At 27.6% G+C, this 22705-nt stretch overlaps 1 protein-coding gene across 1 annotated transcript in view; it reads left to right on the forward strand.

The window, feature by feature from the left end:
* Positions 1 to 22705, forward strand: part of LOC129972369 (pituitary homeobox x-like) — a 93966-nt gene that overhangs the window by 18831 nt on the left and 52430 nt on the right. The window contains exon 2 of the mRNA XM_056086489.1: positions 18953 to 19188. Within this exon, the coding sequence (XP_055942464.1) occupies positions 18953 to 19188 (236 nt within the window). The remainder of the gene's footprint in view (positions 1 to 18952; positions 19189 to 22705) is intronic.

Here is a 22705-nt window from a genome sequence, read left to right on the forward strand (position 1 = left end):
ATTTTTAACAATTATAAAGATTTCTTTTTTCGAACTATGATTATATATATATATATATATATATATATATATATATATATATATATATATATATATATATATATATATATATATCAGACATTTAACATTTTTAAAATCTTTTTAATCCATCGGGAAAGCATAATTATTTACAAGCAGAGACGCGGACATGTCATGTCCGCCACAGCGCGGCACACAAGGCAGAAGTGGGGAAGAGACGCGAAATAAATTATCCCTCCTCTTATATAACCTGAGATTTTGATAGGGAAAATATTTCTTCACAGTGTTAATATATTATTAAGATTCTGATAGGGATTTCTGACGCATGTCAATCACATGTAAAGGAAACACAGGGCTTTTAAAAAGAATGTACTTACTGGACAGTTTCCTACCCCTTCATGCCGAGCGTGTGAATGTGGCTGCGTTTAGCCGATTCAGCAATTTTATAAAGCTTCTCTTGAATTAATTAAGTAGAGACAGTGGAATTGGATCACGAAATAAGAGAATGTGTTTAGAATAAAGTTACTATGGGCTAAATTAAGATAAAATCTTGAAAATTAATTAAATTGAAATTAAGAGTTTAAAATATCATTACACATATATATAGCAAAATTCAATTATATATATATATTATTTGAGTCATTATAAAATTATTATTTCTAGGACGCGGATATATTGGCATTACTACACACGGGCACATATATCAATTTTGAACTATTTTTATATTTAAAAATTAAAATCTGAACATAAATCATCTCATAATTGCACGAAATGTAATAATAATTTTTAAAAAAATCAGAGATGTTACTATCTGTCAAATATGTAACAAATCAGTCTGATAAATGAAAACTAAATGTGGAAGTAAAAACTTTTGTTCCTTTGAGTTGTAACATTATACCCATGAAAGAAATAATAAATATCATTTGAAAGTGATGCAATGTCATCATTTAAAAATAACGTTCATTATTTATGAAGACTGCACCAAGTTGATATTAGTTCAATGAATGTCCTTGATTCAATTTTTTCAAAACAAACCATCACCATCACTAAGGACTGGATAAAAAAGCTTGAGCCTTTCTCTCCTGTCTTTTCCAACGTCTGCTGCCACATCAGTCACGCGTAGAACTTTCGAGTGTTTTAAGTTCTCACGCTTCAGTGATATGCCCTCTTCTTTCATCAGAAATTGATCCTGCAGGACTCTTCTCCACTTCACCCCCCACCAAACGGTACTGAAACAAAGATATTTTGATTCCGTCATTAGCATTTCAAAGTCACTCTTGATTAAAAATTTATTAACACTTGAGAAATAAAGATAGGTTGTTACATGATAATGATAATTTGACATTCAAGATTTTAATATATTTAGAAGAGATATTTCAAGAAAGACTTATTTTAATAAACTTTAACTAAAAAAGTCTATATTTATTTCATGTATCTCCAACTATCCGCTTTTAGCGACCAACTAGTTCACCATGAATATTCAATAAAGCACTTTTAAGTATCAAATTGTTGCAGACATTGAGCAGTATAATTTAAATATCTTTATACCTGTTCTATTTATTGTTAATCTATTAATAAAATTTAACTAAAAAGATATATATTCCTTTCGTTTATCTCTAATTAGCCGCCTTTAGCGACCATCTGGTTTACCTTGAATATTCAGTAAGGCACTTTTAAGCATCAAATTTTTGACAGACATTGAGCCGTATAATTTAATTAGCTTTTCTGCTTATTGTTTATCTGAATCTTTTTATAAGAATTAGATCCCAAGATATCATAATGTCATTAAAAGCTTAAATTCATGGGTAATATATTTCAAATTGCACATTATCTTTTGTGGTAATGCAACTTTACTCTCTGAATCCGCAGTTAAGCTGCGTAGGGAATAAATAAGCTAAATCTTTCGTCTTTCACTTTTAACAGTGCAAGAAACTCACGCTACCAAATATACTGAAGAAAGCATTGAAAACGGTTTGAATTTCATTGAAATAATGAAATCTATTGGTGAGATTTGAGCTTTCCTGTAACAATGAAATCCATTGTTGAGAATTTCACAAAACAATGTTTAATTTTTTTTTACAAACGCAAAAAAAAAAAAAAAAAAAAAAAAAAAAATCATTAAAAAGACTTTTTTTTTTTTTTTTTTTTTTTGCGTTTTGAAATGGTGTAAGAAGCAATTTTGTAAAAATATAGTTTTGAGAGTTATCACAGATAAACGTCATAATTACGATCAATTTTAATTTCATTTAAATTCAAATAAAATTCTTCCAAGAGACATATATTTTTTTTACTCCAAAGTATATGAGTCAAATCTTGCATCTATTGGTCAAATGGTATGGCCTATGGAATGCCAAAATGGATTCATGCACAAATACACGCATACAGTATTTTGTATTATTTGTAGCTTTTTGTCTTAACATAAGGTGACATTGGACACATTTTAAAAGTAGATCAGTGGTATAAGCAAAAAAAAATCACTTTTACAGTAGATCATGTGATTGCCAAAGCAATGAATAAAAGAATTATTCCTTTGCAGAATTCACCTTTTAATGACGAAAAGATTTTCTTGTCTGTTAAATGATGAGCTTTTGATCTAGCGAACCGTTTTTATAGGTCCAGTACAAATCTTATTAGAAATAGAAGAAATAAAGTGAGGAAAATCGAAGAATAAAATACAATAGAAGAAAAAAGATATTCTAAATGAAGTAAACAACGTAATTTTACTGAAATACTAATTTATAATAGAATAACAATATAAGCAATAAAACTGCATTAAAAAAAGCACATGGAGTTTAGAATCGGACAGCAATTCTTTGCAAATCCTCAAAATTCCAAATGTTTATATTACCAATGGTTATTCTATTTACTATTATATCCGTCATGCTGTTCATGATTTGTAATTTTGGTTTACGTTTAAGAATTTTTATTCCATTAAGTTTGTGTAGTAAATTTTATTTGGATCATAGAGAAAATGTTTCAAAACGTCAAAAAAATCGTACTTGAGGTTTTGACAAATATCCACATTTTTGACATTAAATTTGTCTGTGAACGCGACAGTTCAAAGACGCTTTGAAATAGATGGGCGGAAACCGTAGACTACCATGAAATTTTCAATGAAATCTATTCTGAGGATTTTTGACTATCCAGTTTTTCGAATACATTCAATAGAAAGTAAATGTGAAAGAGTTGTGCAATCAGACATACTGTTTATTTTTTCTCGTGATATACTGATTTAATTTGCTTCTTTCGCTGTAATGGTCGCCATATAGATTTACGGTTCTATACTCTATTGTAAAAATGCTTCATTCGGCATGCCTATCAGTTATGTTTTTCCATTATATAATCTGGGCATATATAAAGGCAAAATAAAATTCAAATGTAGTGTTAATGAATCGATAAAAAAAATCGCATTTATAAATATAGCCTATGTTTTATAGCAGATTTTTTTCTGAATTTTTTTCTCGTTTATTTAAAAAAAAAATTTTATGTCATACATTATTGATATAAAGTAGAATTACATTTATCCGAATTAACCCTTTAAAGGGCCATTATTTTCTAGTCATATTATGTTAAAATATTTTTATGCTTGAAATTAGAATAAGAAAAGGGATTCATTTAGATTATTAGATAACTTTAATTTGATTCATTAATTAATTTGGTTAATTAATAATTAACTAATCAAGACACATCATTTTGTCTGAGATAAGGAATTGAAACATCTAAGTTTCTAACTTACTAAAAAAAATTGTCAGAACTTATGCCAACCTACATAATTTCATGCAAAGATTGATAAATTTGGTGGGAAGTATACTTCCCACGGCTCTAGAAAGGGTTAAATGGTGATCTAGCTAATACGCTGAAACTTGAACGATTTGATAAAGTTTAAAAATTGAACAGAAATCAATCATCGAAATAAAGTAACATTAATTCTTGGAATTAACATTAGCAAGAAAATTTGCAAATATTTCAAAATTTAAATAAAAGAGAAGCTGCACATTAAATCATACATAAAGGCTCTCATTACAGACATATAAAATTGTTTTTTAAAAATTCAGTATGCATGTGACCTATTTTATTTGTTAAAAGTAATATCTTTTGGTTAAGAAAAGTGCATTAAAGCCATTCATCGCGTTCTCACTCTCATTTTCCCAATTTTGATTTTTCTCGCTTTGTTTTTTCTCCCAGAATCAATTCAGAGAATTAAGGATTCGTATAATCGGGCTTCGGATAACCGGAGTTCTTTGGTAGTTTGAATTTAATCATAACTTTTATGCGGCTTTTACAGTATGAATTTATCTAATAAACTTCTGTCAGAGAATTAATTCGTTAACATTGTTTTATTCGATTTGACAAACTGCACTTAGATTAGTTTAATGAGTATCCGACCTCCAGAAAATTCACGAAAAGATGTAAATTCTCAAATTAATGGGTCGTAAAATCATCATGGTAATAAAGATATTAGATTCGCTTCAATTAAGTAAATAAAGATAATAACGTCTTAAAACCAACTTTTTTTTTGTTCTAAGAACAAATACAAACCAAACTTAGATATATGTATTGAAACATAATAATCAAATGTTGCAGCATTTGATGGAAAGAAATTATAAAAAACTTTTTTTTATCTTATATTTGTGTTAAATTTTTTAAAAATATTTGTATAAATTAAAAAAAATTTAAAGGAATAATGCTTTATTTCTATTTATCTTAAATAGTCCGAACAATGTATAAAATATTAGCATTTTGATATTCTAATGACTGATTAATTATTATTATCATGATATTAACTCTTTACACTCGGAAAAGTAATTCGATGCGCAATTATTCACCTAATACAAAGACTTGTTTATTGGTTTGAAAAATAAATATATATAATTGTTTTAAATTGAATTCTACCGTTTAGTTAATGTACATCTTCTTACTACTCCGCAGTTATTTTTAACAATCAAATTTATATAAATAAAACTTCAAAATGATAAACCGTCTTGAATAATGATTGCGAGTCATCATCCGAATGAAAAGGGTTAATTATAATTAATATTCCGATTATCTTACGCCTTTTCGAATCATTTGAAATATTCCGAAAAACATTGAAGAAAAAGTTTTCTAAATTTCCTACTTTTTAATATAATCCGATGTCAACTTTGTTTTTCTCTTATTTTTCTGAATGCATTTCTTTAAATTTTTCAAACGTCTTTTCCTACACTTTTTAAAGAGCTTTTCTCAAGTTTTTCTAATTTAATTGATATATTTCGCATTGAAATTTTTCAAACCGTTAACAAAAAGTAAAGAAACCATAGCAAGGGAAATTGCTTTGTTGTTTATTTTAAAGAATTCGATCGATGCAAATAATATCGCAATAAAAAGGCTAAGTATTTTAAATTTCAATTTATGATGAAATGTTATTTTAATGATATTCTTTATAATTCCATTTTTTTATTGGAATTTAGAGTCAAACATATAAATTAAAAAAAATTAGCATAAAAAGGATTTATATTTCTTTGTTCGATTCATTACTTTTTAGCGTATTTTACCTAGATATCTAGAATTTTTCTAATTTTTTTTAAATTATTGATACCAATATTGTTCAAAACATTTAGAAGAATTAAAGCGGAGAAATTAAAAGAATTAATTTGTTTTCCTGTTAATCGTAAACATTTTTCCTACTTACAAAACTTTAGTATTTTTTATTGAATTGCATGATTCATCATTATTATGATAGCAATTATTTAATCCTATTATCATTGGCATTATTATTATGATAACAATTATTTGATGCTATTATTATTGGTATTATTATGATAACAATCATTTGATGCTATTAGTATTGGTATTTTTATTATGATAACAATTATTTGATACTATTATTATTGGTATTATTATTATGATAACAATTATTTGATGCTATTAGTATTGGTATTACTATTATGATAACAATTATTTGATGCTATTATTATTGGTATTATTATTATTATGAAAACAATTTTTGATGCTATTATTATTGGTATTATTATTATGATAACAATTATTTGATGCTATTATTATTGGTATTATTATTATGATAACAATTATTTGGTGTTATGTGGAGTTTAAGAAGCCTTATTGAAAAGGTAAAAAAGTGAAAATTTTCTGCGCTTCTACAGATTTTAATTAAACATCTAGCATTTTTATATAGTTTTTCTATATAGCTTTTTATATTAAGATGATTTAAAATGTTTTAAAAGATTAAAGAACATAAAAAGAATTAAAGCAAAAGGGATTAAAAGAATTAATTTGTTTTGCTATTTATCTCAAAGAATCCTACCTATTGCAAAAGATAACAAAATTTTAGATTCCAATAAATGATGCCTGCCTGTAATGATTTCAATTATTCGATATCGTTTGGGATCATAACCTAAAGCTTAAGAAAGCTCGAATAAACAGCTTTCTTATTTTTTTTAATTCTTTAAAAGCTTTTAATTGGATATTTTCTAGTGTTGTTTTAAATATGTCTCTTAAATTTCCGAAACTTCTTAAACCAGTTTTTTTCCAAAGTATTCTTCGAGTTTTTTAAATGCTTGTATCAATATTTTAAATAATATATGGAAAAATTTTAAAAAGTAAAACAATTAAAATAAAGAAATTGGAAGAATTGACTTGTCTAGATTTTTAATTTAAAATATCCTTCATAAGTACAAAATATCTTGACAGTATATTCATTATCATTATTATGATAGTTATTATAATAACAATTCCAATTTGGGATCCTGTAATATATTAACCTATTGTTTAAGAAAATAGATTAATATACATTTTTTTATAGAAATATATATATATATTGTTATATAGAAATAGATTAATATATATTGTTTTCGAAAGTTTGAAAAAATAAAAACACCCAGTTTTCTAAATTTGCCATTTTTTTAGCAGATCTTCCTAGAGTTTTTCTTTTTGATGTGCGAAATTGAATGTTTCTAAATGCGTTTCTCTAACTTTTAGAAATACTAAATACTAGATAGTTTTATTAGGTACTTTCCAAAGTTTTCCTTTAGTTTTTCTAAATGTTTTATATCAATATTATTTCAAATCTTCATAAAAAATATAAAGAAACTGGAAAAATTAATTTGTTGTTAGAATTTTATTTTTTGTATAAAAGGCCGATATTTTAGTTTCCAATATATGATTTACTATTATTATCATAATAATCATTGCAACTATAATCCATTTATGTAAAGTAATTCGAATAATAATCCGAATAAACAATTTTCGAACATATTATTTTGTAGCAGATTTTAACCTAATGTCTTTTGTCGGAAACACGCAACTATGTCGGCGAAAAACAGATTTGGGCCGCTTCCACAAATGAAATTCCTCTTCCTTCAGACAAACAAAATTTTAAACACAACCTCCTGCAAAATACACACCCGAGGCTAATTTAAAAGAACTACAGTGAGCCCAATTATTACCACGAACTATCCATATTCTCCAACTCAATAAACAACATAGGCACTTAAACATAATCTTCCTCACATCGTACTACCCCAACTGAAGTAGTAAGGAAAAAAAAGTATCGAGAGCCCAAATCCTAAGTCTAGATTATGTCAAATCCTTCTGGTTAGGTAATTAAAACTTTAATGAGCTTTAGCTTGGATTAGAACGCCTCGTTTTATTTTGTCAATTACTGCGATGAAGCAGCCAAGATGGCAGACCGTCGGAAGCTATTCGTGGGGTTGTAATATGCTGTGAGGGATTTCTCTTGAAATCGTTGAGGCTTTAAAAATTAAGTTTCGGGAAAGTTTTGAAGATGGGGTTTGGGATTGAAAGTTGATATGGACGATAGAATTGTGTTCGCTTTTTTCTTTTCTTTGTTTCTTTCTTTCTTTTAATTTTAACGGCATTGTCTGTTCTATAATCATTTTGGATTAAGTAAAGAGGGAATTGGAATGGATGTCATGTAACTATTTGGTTTAAGTACTAACTACTTCAATGGGAGTAGTTTGTGGAATAAGTAAAAATGGGCATCGTTTAGAGCAATTATAGTAATACGATTGAATATTTCTCAAAATGAAATAGAACACGATATTTTGCTTATTTACTATGAGACATTAGTCAAAGCTATGTAATGTTATTTCAACTACTAAATAGTAAAGCGAGAATTAGTAAAACATACTAAAACTAAATTGTTTGCAAATACTTAAATGCTTTTATGTTTTATTAATGCCTGCGTTACTGTGATAGTTAAATTTTGTAAAACAAATTTTTAATTCCAAAATTAGACTTTTGATATATTTAATGGCTGTAAAACTTGATTTATACGAAGTTGGCAGGAATACATATAGAAATCTATTTATCGAAATGTTTGATCGACGAAAACCTGGGCCTAAAAGCAAGTGTAGCAAAAGAACACAATAATTTTGAAGTTAAAAATGGTAGGAGAAATATATTTTTTTTATATTTAGCAACTTTAGTAAATATAATATGATAAAATAAAAGTAAATATTTTAATGAAGTAATAATAATTATAAAATTAAAATGGTTGATGATTTAAAAGTTATCAATTTTAACAAATGAGTAATTGTAATATATAACAACATGCAGCATTTCAATACAGTAATTGTACAACAAACTTTCAAAATATGTAATACAATTCACATATAATAAACCCATTTTTTTTTTCAAAAAGTAAAATTTTTAAATTTATTTTTTAATTGGAAATAGAACCACGTAAAGGGGAAAAAATAGATATAATCGGTATAAGATTCGGAGTCACTTAATTAACGAAAAAAAAAATCCGGAATAAAAATATTTTTTAGTTTTGATTTATTAATATAATAATCTTAATTTTTTATCTTTAATTTCAAATTGATAAAAAAATTAGAATCACAGACGATATTTTAAAATTTTGTTGATAGTGATTTCAAGTATTTAAAAAAATCATTTTGCTGACAAATTTGAATAAATAGCATTGAAATTAACCAAATTTAAATGCAGAATAAAGTTTCTGTAAAGGCATAAATATCCATAAAGTGTTAATAACTTTGATGGATTTCATAAATATGGATACTCTTTGCAGTGTTGCGTGTGCTGCAAATTTATGCAGATCGTCTATGACATTAAAAAAAAAGAGCATTAAAAAATAGACAGTTTCAAATAATTTATCCTTTTCTCTGCAAATCTTGCTATAACTATAAACGATAATTAAATGTTAATAATTATGTTAAAAATCATGTTAAAATATGTTAAAAATCATGTTAATAATTATGTTAAAATGTTGACATTTTAAATTGATAAGGCATTCAAAGCTACGAGCGTCTACATCATTAATGGATTACATCATATCCGGTTTTTCAGTTTTTGTATGATGAGATCCACGAAATTGAAAAACTTCCATTTAAAACATGCAATTTCTTTAAGTAGAATATTGATTATTTTCATTTCAAACTAAATTATTTTGAAATATGTAAATTATTTTATGCACGTTAAGTCTTTGTTCTGGACTATTTAACCAGATGCAGTGATAAACTTTATAGCTATTTCAGTACGGCTCACTCAAATTGTTTCAAATCTAAAATTTCTCATTCCGATATATAAAATCTTTTCTTTTCAATGTATTTGTAGTCACATGACGGAAAAGGGATACATCTTGATAATTGTTTCATTTAATTTAGATGTTATTATTTTCTTAAAAATGATTCCCTTTCTTTATTTTTTTTACATGACATAGGAGAAAAAATTGATTTGCTTATTTTCATTTACCATGAAATTGATTATTCTATTATTGATTTATTTATATTTTACATATGTTTATTTTTTATTATTGTTAAATTTTTATCCACGCATAGAAAGCAAAACTGAGATTATTTATTTTTTTATAATTATTTTATGTGAGTGTGAAAAACGGATTAATAAGATCTGATAAAAATTATAAGCCTCTACTGATATGCTGTAAATAACTCCTAAAATGATAAAATTTGTGTTTTATTAAAAGAAATAGTTTTATATTTTTAAATGTATATTACTTTTTTCTGTTATAAATTTTAATAACACACTTGTTCTCTTAAAATATAAATGTCCTTAAAATTCCTTTTTAAGGTATAAATAAATCTTACAACATATGTAACATATTTCAATTATATAAATAATTCATTTTAATTTATGTGAATAGGATTGGTTTATAGTTATTATGGTAATTAGAATTTTTACAGTAATATTTATACAAATGTAATTCAATTTTTAATGAAAAGAAAAAAAAAATCATTCAAAATTCATGAGAAATAATAAATTCCTTTACTGAATTCTATTAGAATACTTTTTTAAATCAGCACTTGAGAAAAAAGAATTCGCGAAATACCAAAATAGCTATAGTTTAAGGGAAAAAATTTTTTATGGCAAAAAATCGTTTCTTTTGCAGTTTTAGAATAAAATCTTCTTCGAAATTTAATTAATAGAGAATATTTATTTTTATTTGCCATTTTTCAGCATATTTTTGAAAATTTTATTCAAATATTGGTGGAATACTTTAGTTACAAACTTGTATAATTAACAAAATGGAGCATTAAAACACAAATACAAAATTTGCTTTTACATTTCACATTTTCCTTTAATCATAATTTTATTATTATTTTTATTTTGTTCATACATCTATTTTTTTTAACATTCAGACATAAGTATGATTGACATATGTATCATTTTAATTAAACAATTCATTTTTTTTAAAATTCAACAAATTAGCATGGTAGAGACTTCCATAATATTTGAACTTTCTTTTTCCTGTATATTCGGGTTTTTAAAAAAGCAATTTAATATTTTATATGAAATGTATTATTTTGTTAAATGGATGATCAAATTCGATATTATGTTTATTATCTTATAAGTAATTATAAAATAGAATAAAAGTAGTTCCAATCTGATTGAAAATTATAAGTGGATTTCTAATTATACAATTACTTAATATTAAGAGCGCAGAAAGTGATAAAAAGTGCTTACAAAACATATAAATATACATCTTTCAACGGACTTTCCCTTTAATAAAATAGGATGTAAAATTCCATGTATTTTTCAAAATCACAGCGCAGTTGCCATCTTTTGGGGAAGGAAGATCCCCTCCTTCAAAGATCTTCCTCTGCCTTCTTTCCTACTCTTGGCTCCTTTTTATTCGAAAACGACGGGGGAAGGGGGCTGTCCAATGAAGCCCCCACCAGCCTTACGAAATAAACCCGAACGACACCACTCTCCTAGCTTATTCTTCTCAAAAAGGGGGGCATTTTCAATTCGCGCAACCCCCAAATTTCATCTACGCCCGTCACCATAGCAACCCTCTCCGTTCCTCTTGTGGCTCTCATTCTCTTCTCCGCATCTCAAGATGCTGTCCTACCGCCACCCTCAAAGAACCCACCCCCATTTTCTTGGGGAGCGGGGAGCAATAAATTAAAGCGAATACAAATGGGGCCTTTTAGAAGTATGATTCTCTATAGATCACGCATAATGACTCCCTTTGCCGGATTCCGTGTCTCTTATGGATGCGGCCGGACAACAGAGCTCGTACTTCATCGAGTCCGGGAAAGTCAACGGGAAGATGGTTTTGAAATGGTAAATTTTTCCCCATTAGGTTTCATCGGTATGATTTATGATGTTGAGGATATTTTGAGAACGGCGTATGAATAATAATCTAGCAATAATTTTCAAATTTTTATTGTTGTTTTTGCTTCTGCCACTTGGTCCAGGTACTATCTTCAAGTTCCCAATGGCAGAACTAGAAAGGAAGAATACAGTACACTCCCGAATATCCGGTTTCCGTACTAGGCCGGATACTATGGGGTGTACTGTATATCCTAACGTTAATTTCTCTTTCGAAGATGTCAAAGACATGGAAATCATGCTAAGTTGCAATTAATGAAAATTAAAACAACTTGCAATCCATGTTATATCATGTAAATGCCAAATGAGAACAAGACAATCTTTGTTTTCTTCTTTCATCGGAACAAATCATTGCAATCATTGAAATGGAAATTAGTTGCAAATCTTTTATAAAATCCAATTTTTTGAAACCAAGCTAATAGGCTCTTTACCTTCTGCCTATTTAGGAATGTCGAAGAAATAAACTTCAGGATAAGTTCCAAATTCTTAAAGTGGACAATAGGAACAAGACAAACTAAAATTTTATCTTATTTCTATTTTAGGAGTATCGTAGAGATGCATAAGACTAAATAAAATCGGAACATTAACTATGAAGAACGTTCATCTATAGATTCTTTGTCCTGTGCCTATGTCAAGAATATCAAAGAAGTACATTCTATATTAACTTTAAATGCTTTTTGTTTTTTTAAATTCCAAAAAGAATTGTCACCGCTTTTCTATTTGGGGAAGCAAAATGGGCAAAACATCGGAAATTCCAACTTCATAACATACTTAAAATAATCAATGACATTTGCTGTGGGTTAAAATGCTATGTCATATTAGTTTTAAACTTCATATAATAAGAATAAATCAAATAGAATCATTGTCCTGGTACTGTTAACGGTGTATTTAAGAACGGCAAACCATTTTAAAATCCGATTTCTTAAAAATGCCAAATGGGATCTTTGTTCTCTTCTAAACAAGAGAGCAGAATGAAATACATTGCAAGTATTAACTTCTTAAGATGCCATATATGCCATAAGAGCTAAACAAGAGAGCAGAAATACATTGTAAGTTAAATACTAACTTCTTAAGATGCCATGTATGAATAAGGCGAGTTGAATCATGACTGTGCTCCTCTTAGAGAAATAATGAAAAGCTGCATATCACGAAAAACTGTCTTTTAACACACATACACACACACACACACACACACACACACACACACACACACACACACACACACACACACACACACACACACACACACACACACACACAGTCAATCAATCAAACATACATATTAGAATGCATTAATTATAATTTTCAGAGGCTAAATATATTAGTTTATATATATATTAATAATAGTTTAGTTATATATAATAGTTTTAGTTATATAATAATAGTTTAATATATTATAGTTAGTTTATATGTATATTAATATAATTTTGATTATATATTCACGGTAACATAAATTACAATTAATTCAAAATTTTTGACATAAATTTTTAAGAAACTTTAAGATAAAAAATTGCCATGATTATTTATATTTTCAAAATTACTTGGATGATTTTAGTATGTGTAAATTTTGAATTATATTGGGTGTTTAACATTATACTGTGTATTTGTATGATGTAGAATTCTTTACATTTGTTAATTTATTCACGGATATTCTCTTCTTTTTCGAAATTGTTAGCGTTTTTTAATGCAAATTAAGTAATATATCAACCATACTAAAGTTCAAGTATTTTCATTAAAAAAAATGAGAAAATATTAAGAAGTAAAACGCATTTCAAATGTATCATTTGTATGTTTAGGAAGAAAATTCTTCTAATTAAAGAATTTTATGAACAAATAAACAATTTAACTATTACATACTAAATTGCATGCGTATGACAACCGCTACGAGAACAAGTTTAAGAGTTTCTCGGCGTGACAAATTAGTCATAAGAAAATCCACATCATAATTTCGAATAAGGCAATTAATTTTTTCAAATACAAGAAAAAGATAAGGTGTCTTAATTTAATTTAAACATATACATTACGCTCTAAAGCAAGATTTCGCTTAAAAATTGTTTGGAATGAAAATTATATGAAATACAAACTATTTAAAGGGAAAATTTTAATTAATAGAATTTCGTTGTTAGTGGCCTTTTTCTTCAAAGGACTGGTTTGATTTGCTTACGATAGTTTTATAAAATTCTCGGAGATTATTGCATGCTGCTTATCATAACTAAGATCTAAATAGGAAATAATTTTAAGGAAATATTAATTATCAAGAATGGCAAAAGTTTGATTGTATCTCGGTTTTTTTTAAGAGGGAGGATTAATACAAACGACGTTATTCAATCCAGCTTTATTACAAAACTTTCTTGATTTACTATATTCACATAGGCATGCATAAATTGACATAATTTCAAAATCGTTATTTTTTTTTTCGTATTTTTGAAAGTTTTAAACGCTAAAATTCAAATTATATTAAAAAAAATGTCAAAAATTAAAAAATTAATTTCGGCAATTTTACAAACGAATCCAAATTTATGTAACAAATACTGCTGTTCATGTAATAAATACTACTGTGATTAGAAGGTACCGGAAAAATGCTTCATTTAAAATATGTTCCATTGAAGTCCTTTTACTCCTCGTTATTTTGAGAATGGCTAAAACTATTGCTATAAACTTGGTGAATGGTATTGTAAAGTGACACCCTATACGGTGAAGCCAATGGCAGCGTCACCTGGTGGCCAGCAACAAAGTTAGTGTTCCTATCTCAAAAAGAATACAAGATATTGGAAAAAATTCAGTTACAGAATTGCAGAGCGTTTCGATTTAATACAAAAAGTCTCTTTGAAAGTAATAATATTGCTAAGAAAAGAAGTGTAAAATGTACATTTGTTTTCCAATACTCTTTTTTTCAAAATAGTGTTAAAAATGAAACAAAACAATTAGTTAGCAGCAGATGTTATTATTTTCGGTGTTTAAAATGATGAGCGGCTGTCGTGTCGAAACTGTTTTAAAGGTGATCTTTTCTCCGACTAAACAAATGCCCGCTTTCTACGTTTTATTCTTAGCATTATTACCCACAAGGTGTCTTTTCATATTAAATTGGAGACGTTCTTTTCCAATTAACCTTTCTTTTTTCTTGTACCTTGTATCGTTTTTGAGAATGCGAACTTCATTGTTTGCCGCCAGTTGACGCTGTAACCTATCTTACAGTGAGCAACGCATGTTCCTTCTAGTATATCTAGACACCAGATTTTCGACGGTAGTTGTCGCCGTTCTCAACATAGAAGTATGGAGTAAAGAAGTTCAAGGGGTAGAAGTATCCCATATTAGACGCTAGCCTGATATCAGATAAAAGAAATAATTTGTAAACTTTCACGGAAAGTTTTCATGATTTATATAAAACATCATATTATATTTGAATTCATATATCATCTGAAAATAATTTTGCTTTTTAAAGCGATAAGAATTTTGTCTTCAATAATTTTTCGAAATGGTGAATGTAATTGAATAAAGAATGCACATTGAAATTTGTTTCCGCTATGTAATTGTTGCTATAAAATAATCAAAATGTTGCAAAAGTCTTTAAAAGGAACTGTTTGGCAAAAACAATATTCAAATTGCATAAAATGTTTGAAGAAAATAAGAGTAATGAGAAAGTCACTGTTGAATCACCCTCTAGTAAACCATTCACTTTATCTTATTATCACGATGTTGATCATATCAGAGAATTAATACTTAGTGATATAATTTGATAATCAGTTCCTATGCTTAAGCGACCTCAACTGTAGCAAGATAACCATGAGTTTTGCATCACGATAATACGCTTTATTACAGTTTTAATACATTAGTATTTTTGAATTTTTGCAAAAACTCAACAAATATGATTTCAAAAGCTCCGTTTTCAACTAACAGGAGCTATATGACTTTTTTCTTATTTACACATTTGAAATTATTTCTTTGAGATAATTTTTTTTTTTTTTTTTGTATCAATAGTTGCAATAGGAAAAAATTTGCTATGTGCCCTGAAAGGATTTCGCGTAAGTGACTTTGAAATCTATTTTGAAGATTGGTGAAATGATGGTAGAAGTGCAATTCGATCGGCAGAAATTATTTTGAAGAAGATTAATACGTATTGACCAATAAATTGATACTTTTTGATTAATAATAATATATCCATATCTTTTGATCAAAGTAGTATATATTTTAATGACAATATATATTAATAATTCTATTATATATATGATCCTTCAAATATATTAATAATATAGTTTTAAGCTTTTAAAATTAGACCTTTAATTTGAATTATTCATAATTTTATATTGTTTGATAATTATAAATTAAATTATAGAATATTATATTTAAAATAATTATAATTTATTATGCAAATCTTTCTGTTTCTGTGTGAGCAATTTTGTTTCATTTTGCTTTTGTTTGTGTATCTACTGGTTTCCCCCTCCCCCATGTTTCTTTCTTCTTTCTTTGCATTTCTGCCTGTATCCTTATATTTGAAATTTATTCTACTGTCAATTGTGTACTGACTTACATCTGTAAGCCTTGTGTTATACTTGTTGGCACACAATGAGTTTGTACATCGAAAACAAAATAAATAAATAAATAATAAATAAATAAAATAAAAAAAAGTAATTTATAATTATTTTTATCATGATCCATATTTGCTTGCTCTGTTTCTCTTAATACTAACATAATATATAAGAAATTTTTAGAATAAAAACCGTTAAGTGCATTTTAAAAAATCTCATTACAATAACAATACAATAGAAATGAAAGAAGTTACAAAATATACTCGATTGCAAAATATAGTACACCAGTTATTTTTGCAAAGAAAGTTTGTTGATTTCAATATAAAATACGCCATTTCAATATAAAATACGCCAAATATTAAAGAATGGCCAACTAAAAAAATTACGCGATTCAATATAAAATACGCCAAATATTAAAGAATGGCCAACTAAAAAAATTACGCGATTCAATATAAAATACGCCAAATATTAAAGAATGGCCAACTAAAAAAAATTACGCGATTCAATATAAAATACGCCAAATATTAAAGAATGGCCAACTAAAAAAATTACGCGATTCAATATAAAATACGCCAAATATTAAAGAATGGCCAACTAAAAAAATTACGCGATTCAATATAAAATACGCCAAATATTAAAGAATGGCCAACTAAAAAAATTACGCGATTCAATATCAAAAAAAGATAGAGCAAACATTATGTCAATGAAAAGCCTCTTAATATCCCCCCCCCCCTTTGGAACTCCATTTCAATCCCTCACCAAAAAATATATTCTTCGAGTCCGAATTTGATGCAAGACTTCTTAATGCTATCTCAAATATACAATTATACAAAGTGATAAAATAATATTTATTTTAAAAGGATAAAATAATATTTATTTTAAAAGGATAAAATAATATTTATTTTAAAAGTACATTTTCAAAAGTTTTGTTGCAATAGAAGAATAATACAAATCAATCAAATATTCGATTCCAATATTTTGCAATTGTGTGAATTTTATAAAGAATGTTTATTGATTAAAATGGCGGTTACAGTAAAACGTATTTGATCACGATTATTAAATAAAAATTACCCATTTTCAGAATCCACACGATATAATAAAAGTAATACTCTCAGAAAACTTCTTAAAGTTCGCAATTCCTCCCTCCCCCCAACTCCAAATTCCCATTGCCGGATTTTGAATCAAAATTTGCTTTTGCGATTTCAAGTATTTATTTATATAAAAGGGTAAAACACACTGAAATTTTAGAGAACTGTAAGCATTGTAATTATTTAATACAATTTGATAGAATTTCAAGAAATATGTGTATATTATCTATTTAAAGGATTATTAATCTATTAATGTACAAAACATTTTTGTATCATAATTTGTTTTTGTAATTTCAAGTATATATTTTTACAAAAGGATAAAGCACATAGAAATCTTTGTGAACTATAGGCATTGCAATTATTTAATAAAATGTGATGGAATTCCAAAAAAATACAGTCTAATTATTATCTATTTAATGGATTAGTATTCTATTAACGTGCTATATATACTTCGATTCTGAATTAAAATTTGCTTTTGCGATTTCAAGCATATATCTATACAAAAGGATAAAACACACTGAAATCTTAGTGAACTATAGGTATTACAATTATTTAATACAATTTGATAGAATTTTAAGAAATATGTATAACTATTATCTATTTTATGTGTTATTAATCTGTTAATGTACTTCGATTTTGTATCAAAATTTGTTTTCGCGATTTATAGTATATATCTCTACAAAAGAATAAAACACACTGAAATTTTGGGGAATTACAAGCACTGGAATTATTTGATACAATTTAATAGAATTTGAAGAAATGCATGCCTAACTATTATTTATTTAAGGGATTATTAATCTATTAATATACTTTACAACTCGATTTGTATTAAAATTTCTTTATTCTATAAATTTATAAAAAATGTTTATTATTTCTTGTTTATGATCATACATTTTTTATTTCCTTCTCAAGTATATATTTATAAAAGATGATAAAATAAACCGAGAAACTCTCATGAGATATAAACTCAACATTTATTTGATACAATTTGACACAACTTCAAGAAATAGCCAGTAATGGACTTTTAAACAAAAATTTCTCAATATTAGTACCAAGAGAGGAATATAAAAAAAATATATTTAGAAAACTCATGAACTTTCCCTCGCAATTCCTTTTCCATCGCCCCTCATCCCCCCTGCAAACCAGATTTAAATCAAAATTTCTTCGTGCGATTTTAAGTATAGATCTGTACAAAATGATAAAACACACTGAAAAATTAGCAAATTAGAAACACAGCAATTATTTGATTACATTTCATGTTTTATAAATTATTTCTGATCACCGCTGTAAAATTTTGAAAAAGCAATCATTACCAATGCTTTCGCGATCCCAATCGTTACTATTTAGACTTGTTACTCAAAACTTAAAAATCCTGTTCTTCTTTAACCCTTTGCACTGAGTGTCTTCACTCAGTCACCATTCGAGACAGTGCATTATTTTGACATTTAATTAATTTATTTATTTCATTCTAATTATTAAAAATGTCTACAGAATGTTAAAAAGATGTAGATTCATTTTTCAAGGAAACTCAACTTAAAAACAGTTGCATGTATTTATTTTTTGGTATAATAAACAGTCCATTCATTAAGTGAATAATTATGCATCGAGTTATCTTTCCGAGCGCAACGGGTTAATCCCATAATAATGTATCTATAACATGTTGAGAAGTACCTCCCCTTCCATTGACTTGCATCCCTCTGTCCGCAGACGGTTCCTCCCTCCACGAGAAGCCGAGCCAAAGCGGCGCGACGGCCGACTCCCCCGCCGATAACTCGGCGGACGACGACCCGAAGAAGAAGAAACGACAGCGGCGACAGAGGACCCACTTCACCAGCCAGCAGCTGCAGGAGCTGGAAGCCACCTTCGCACGGAACAGGTATCCAGACATGTCCACCAGGGAAGAGATTGCCATGTGGACAAACCTCACCGAAGCAAGGGTCAGGGTAAGTGGACATTGGTTTCTCTATTCAATCACGAATTTTACAGTTGAATTTTAACGAAGTGGTTGAAGCATTGTTATTATAGTCAAATCCATGCTATTGATTTGTAGTTTACGACAAAAAAGAGGATGCAGATTGATTTACTTTAGGGTTTGGAAGAATTAGTTATCCATTGGGATGATCCATTCTTCAGAATTAGTTATTAAATATTAGTTATCCGATGGGAGGGTTATGGATAAAAATAATCTTGATGTCACACTTATACTTTAAAGAATGATTGACGAAAAATAACAATATAAATATTTAGCATATCCCACTTATCTATTAGGTGCTTGAATGTATTTTAATCAGCGACAGTTATTAATAAACATGCGAAGTATGTATAAAAACAACAATGGTTTTAGGTTTTATCAATTATTTTAATGTTATCGTTTTGAAAATTTTCCATTTAATGTTATTGAGTTATTCAATTACTCAAAGCACAGGTCCAAGGTTCGATCCTCTGGCTGGGCAAGGTCGACTCGGTCTTTCATCCCTTCAGTGGGTCGATAAACTGAGGACCAAGCATGCTTGGGGACTTAAACACTGGGGTTTCCGCCTTACGCTGACAATCTTACCGGAATATATGCCTTGCCCCCCAGGGTCGTCAGTCAGGAAAGCAGATATGGGCACTATAGGCCTTGGCCCTCATGGGCTGTCGTGCCACTGAGTTTATTTTGATTTATTCAGTTACTTATTAAAACCCCAATCACGGGACGCTCCAAATTGTATTTTCGACATTCATTGATTTTTTTTTTGTTTGGTTTGAAGAAATCTGCTGCAGAAGCCCATCAAACACTTTTAAAAACTTAGGGCGATACTGTTCCGTCATATCCCAATTATCCCAATTGTCCGTTTTGGTTTCAAAGATTTAAAAGCGGTGATTTCGAAGTCAATGACAAAGAACGGTCTAAAAAAAAAAAAAAAAAATCGAAGACAATCAGTTGCAAGACTTATTGGACGAAAATGGGAAAAAGTTGTAGAAAATGATAGAAAATATTTTGATTGATATATATTGTACCAATTTTTCCTCAATGAATGCCTTTTCAAAGTGAAAAAATGATCAAAAGACACGCAAGCACTTAATACATTGAAAGCTGCAAAACATTATTAGGCAAAAATTAAATTTCAGTTTTTAAATTAAAGAAATTCGGAGTTGACCTAATAAAAATACACATGGTCAGACGATGAAGAGCTGACATCTCTGTCTTTAAATTATTGTATTATTCTATTGTGTTTTTGTGCTTTGTTTCCGAGAAAGAATGATTAATAAAAAATATAAATATGCAGCTTATCTCACTTATCTATAATGAAAGCTATAATAACTAACAGATACAAATTAACCTCAAATTTTGAAAGTAAACGAAGATTTTTTTGACGGTGACCTTGTGATCTTGTCATAAAGAAGAAGACTAAAGAATGACTAAATAAGAATAAAAAGATAAATAAGCAAAATATCTCTCTTATCCATAATGAAAGCTATAATAACTAATAGATACAAATACTCTATACAAATTAACCTTGAATTTTGAAGGTAAACGAAGATTGTTTGGAGGATGACCTGGTAGTTTAAAAGGAATAAAATGGACACCTTTGTTTTCAAATTATCATATCGGTACCATTGTGTTTTTCATGTTCTGTCATAAGGAATAAGTATAAAGAATGAGTAGCTAAGAATAAAACTATAAACATGCAGCATATCTCATTTATTATTAATGAATGCTATAATAGGTAATCGATACAATTTAATTTTGAAGTTCAATAAAGGTTATTTTGTTTTGACTTCGTTGTAAGAATTCGAAGTATAGACATCTCTCTTCAAATTACCATGTGACTTCATTGAGTTTAGTATTAAGGGGGAAACTGAAATGATTGATGTATGGAATGATGATGATGATGATGTCGTGTCCGCGTTACCACGGAAAGGGTTTGCAGTAGCTTCCGAGGGTAAAGACCCTTGAGCACCCGAGGGCAGAAGTCTGACTTCTAGCTCATAGGAAGATGACGATGTATGGAATGACAAAATGAATAATATTTCTTTCAATTTTGCTTGAAGAGTTTCTTGGGCCAGTACTCATCACATTTTTAATGTAGTATTTGATTAATAGAAATGTATTGATATATTTTTTTATCGTGCTGAAATTTTTAATTCTGATATTGTAAAACTTTTAACTAATATGAGCTATATTACTAATATATATAAAGTTTGTGAATATTTTCAATAATTTTTTGTGTTAAACCTCTTTTAACCAGAAATATTCTATTATCATGATCAAAACTAATTTTAAAGTCAGCACAAGATATTTTATTTTAAATGGAATAATTTCACTTATTTATTTATTATATGCCTCACATAAACTTTACATGAATGAGTGGGTAAATTTCAGTTTTAAATAACTTATTTTCTATGTTTTCATCAATTCGGACTTTTTCCATATCACAATTATATCGGTTTAAAATATCCCAAGATATAATCATGACATTTAGTTTAGAATTTTAGTTAAACATTTTAGCTTTGCAATAAAAATATGAATGCATTATGACATATAATTCGATGAAAAACATGAGAATTTTCAAAATGAACCTAATGAAAAATATTTCACTAGTGTGCTCTTAGTTATAATAATATAAAAAATAAGAAATTAAAATTAAAATCAACATGCATTTTTTCATTATTTTATATTTCGAATAATAGTATTTTTTTAATGATTAAAGTAGTAAGATTAATTCAATTGATGATTTTAATCTTAAAAATTATAAGATATCGAAATTCTTGGTTTTTCCACTGCATAAAAATGTTATCATTTTGTGAATTATGGCCCTTCATATTCAAAGCTACTTGTCTGAAACAGTAAATAAATAGATCGTAAATTTGATAATTTTTTATACAGATAATAATGTTTGATGTTAATATTATTTGATACAAACTTTTTTTATGTTCGACTAATATCATGTCCAAGATGCCTTTAAAAAAATCCTTATCTTAAACAGTTGCAATTTTATGGCACTTTATCACAACTTTCACATTTATCATTTCTGGAATTAAAAAGAAACATTTATCTATTATGGAATTCGGATATCCCTTCACAAAATTCCTTTTCTCTTCTGATTTGCTTTTATGAATTTTTATTTATCTAGATTTATTTCATGTTTATAGAGATAACATTTTTGTACTCGATTTTTTCTCTTATTTCTGATGTTCCAGAATTCTCAGATTTTATACAGTTGTGTTTTTCTGATGACAATATAATATTTTAATCTTTCTGGAACTTAATTATAAGTCAATCGATTATTATTAATCTAATTTCATTAAATTTTGATTTCGCATGCATGGCGCCATCTGGTATTGATAACAAAAGTGATAACAAGGTATCATGTTAATTACGAAATAATGATTTATAAAAAAATATTTCTATTAAGGACTGAAAGGTAGTAAATAATAATAATGTAAAAGGCTTTTGGAACATACTTTTATTTCTTA

The sequence above is a fragment of the Argiope bruennichi genome, chromosome 6, assembly GCF_947563725.1.
Source record: "Argiope bruennichi chromosome 6, qqArgBrue1.1, whole genome shotgun sequence".
Taxonomy (NCBI): domain Eukaryota; kingdom Metazoa; phylum Arthropoda; class Arachnida; order Araneae; family Araneidae; genus Argiope; species Argiope bruennichi.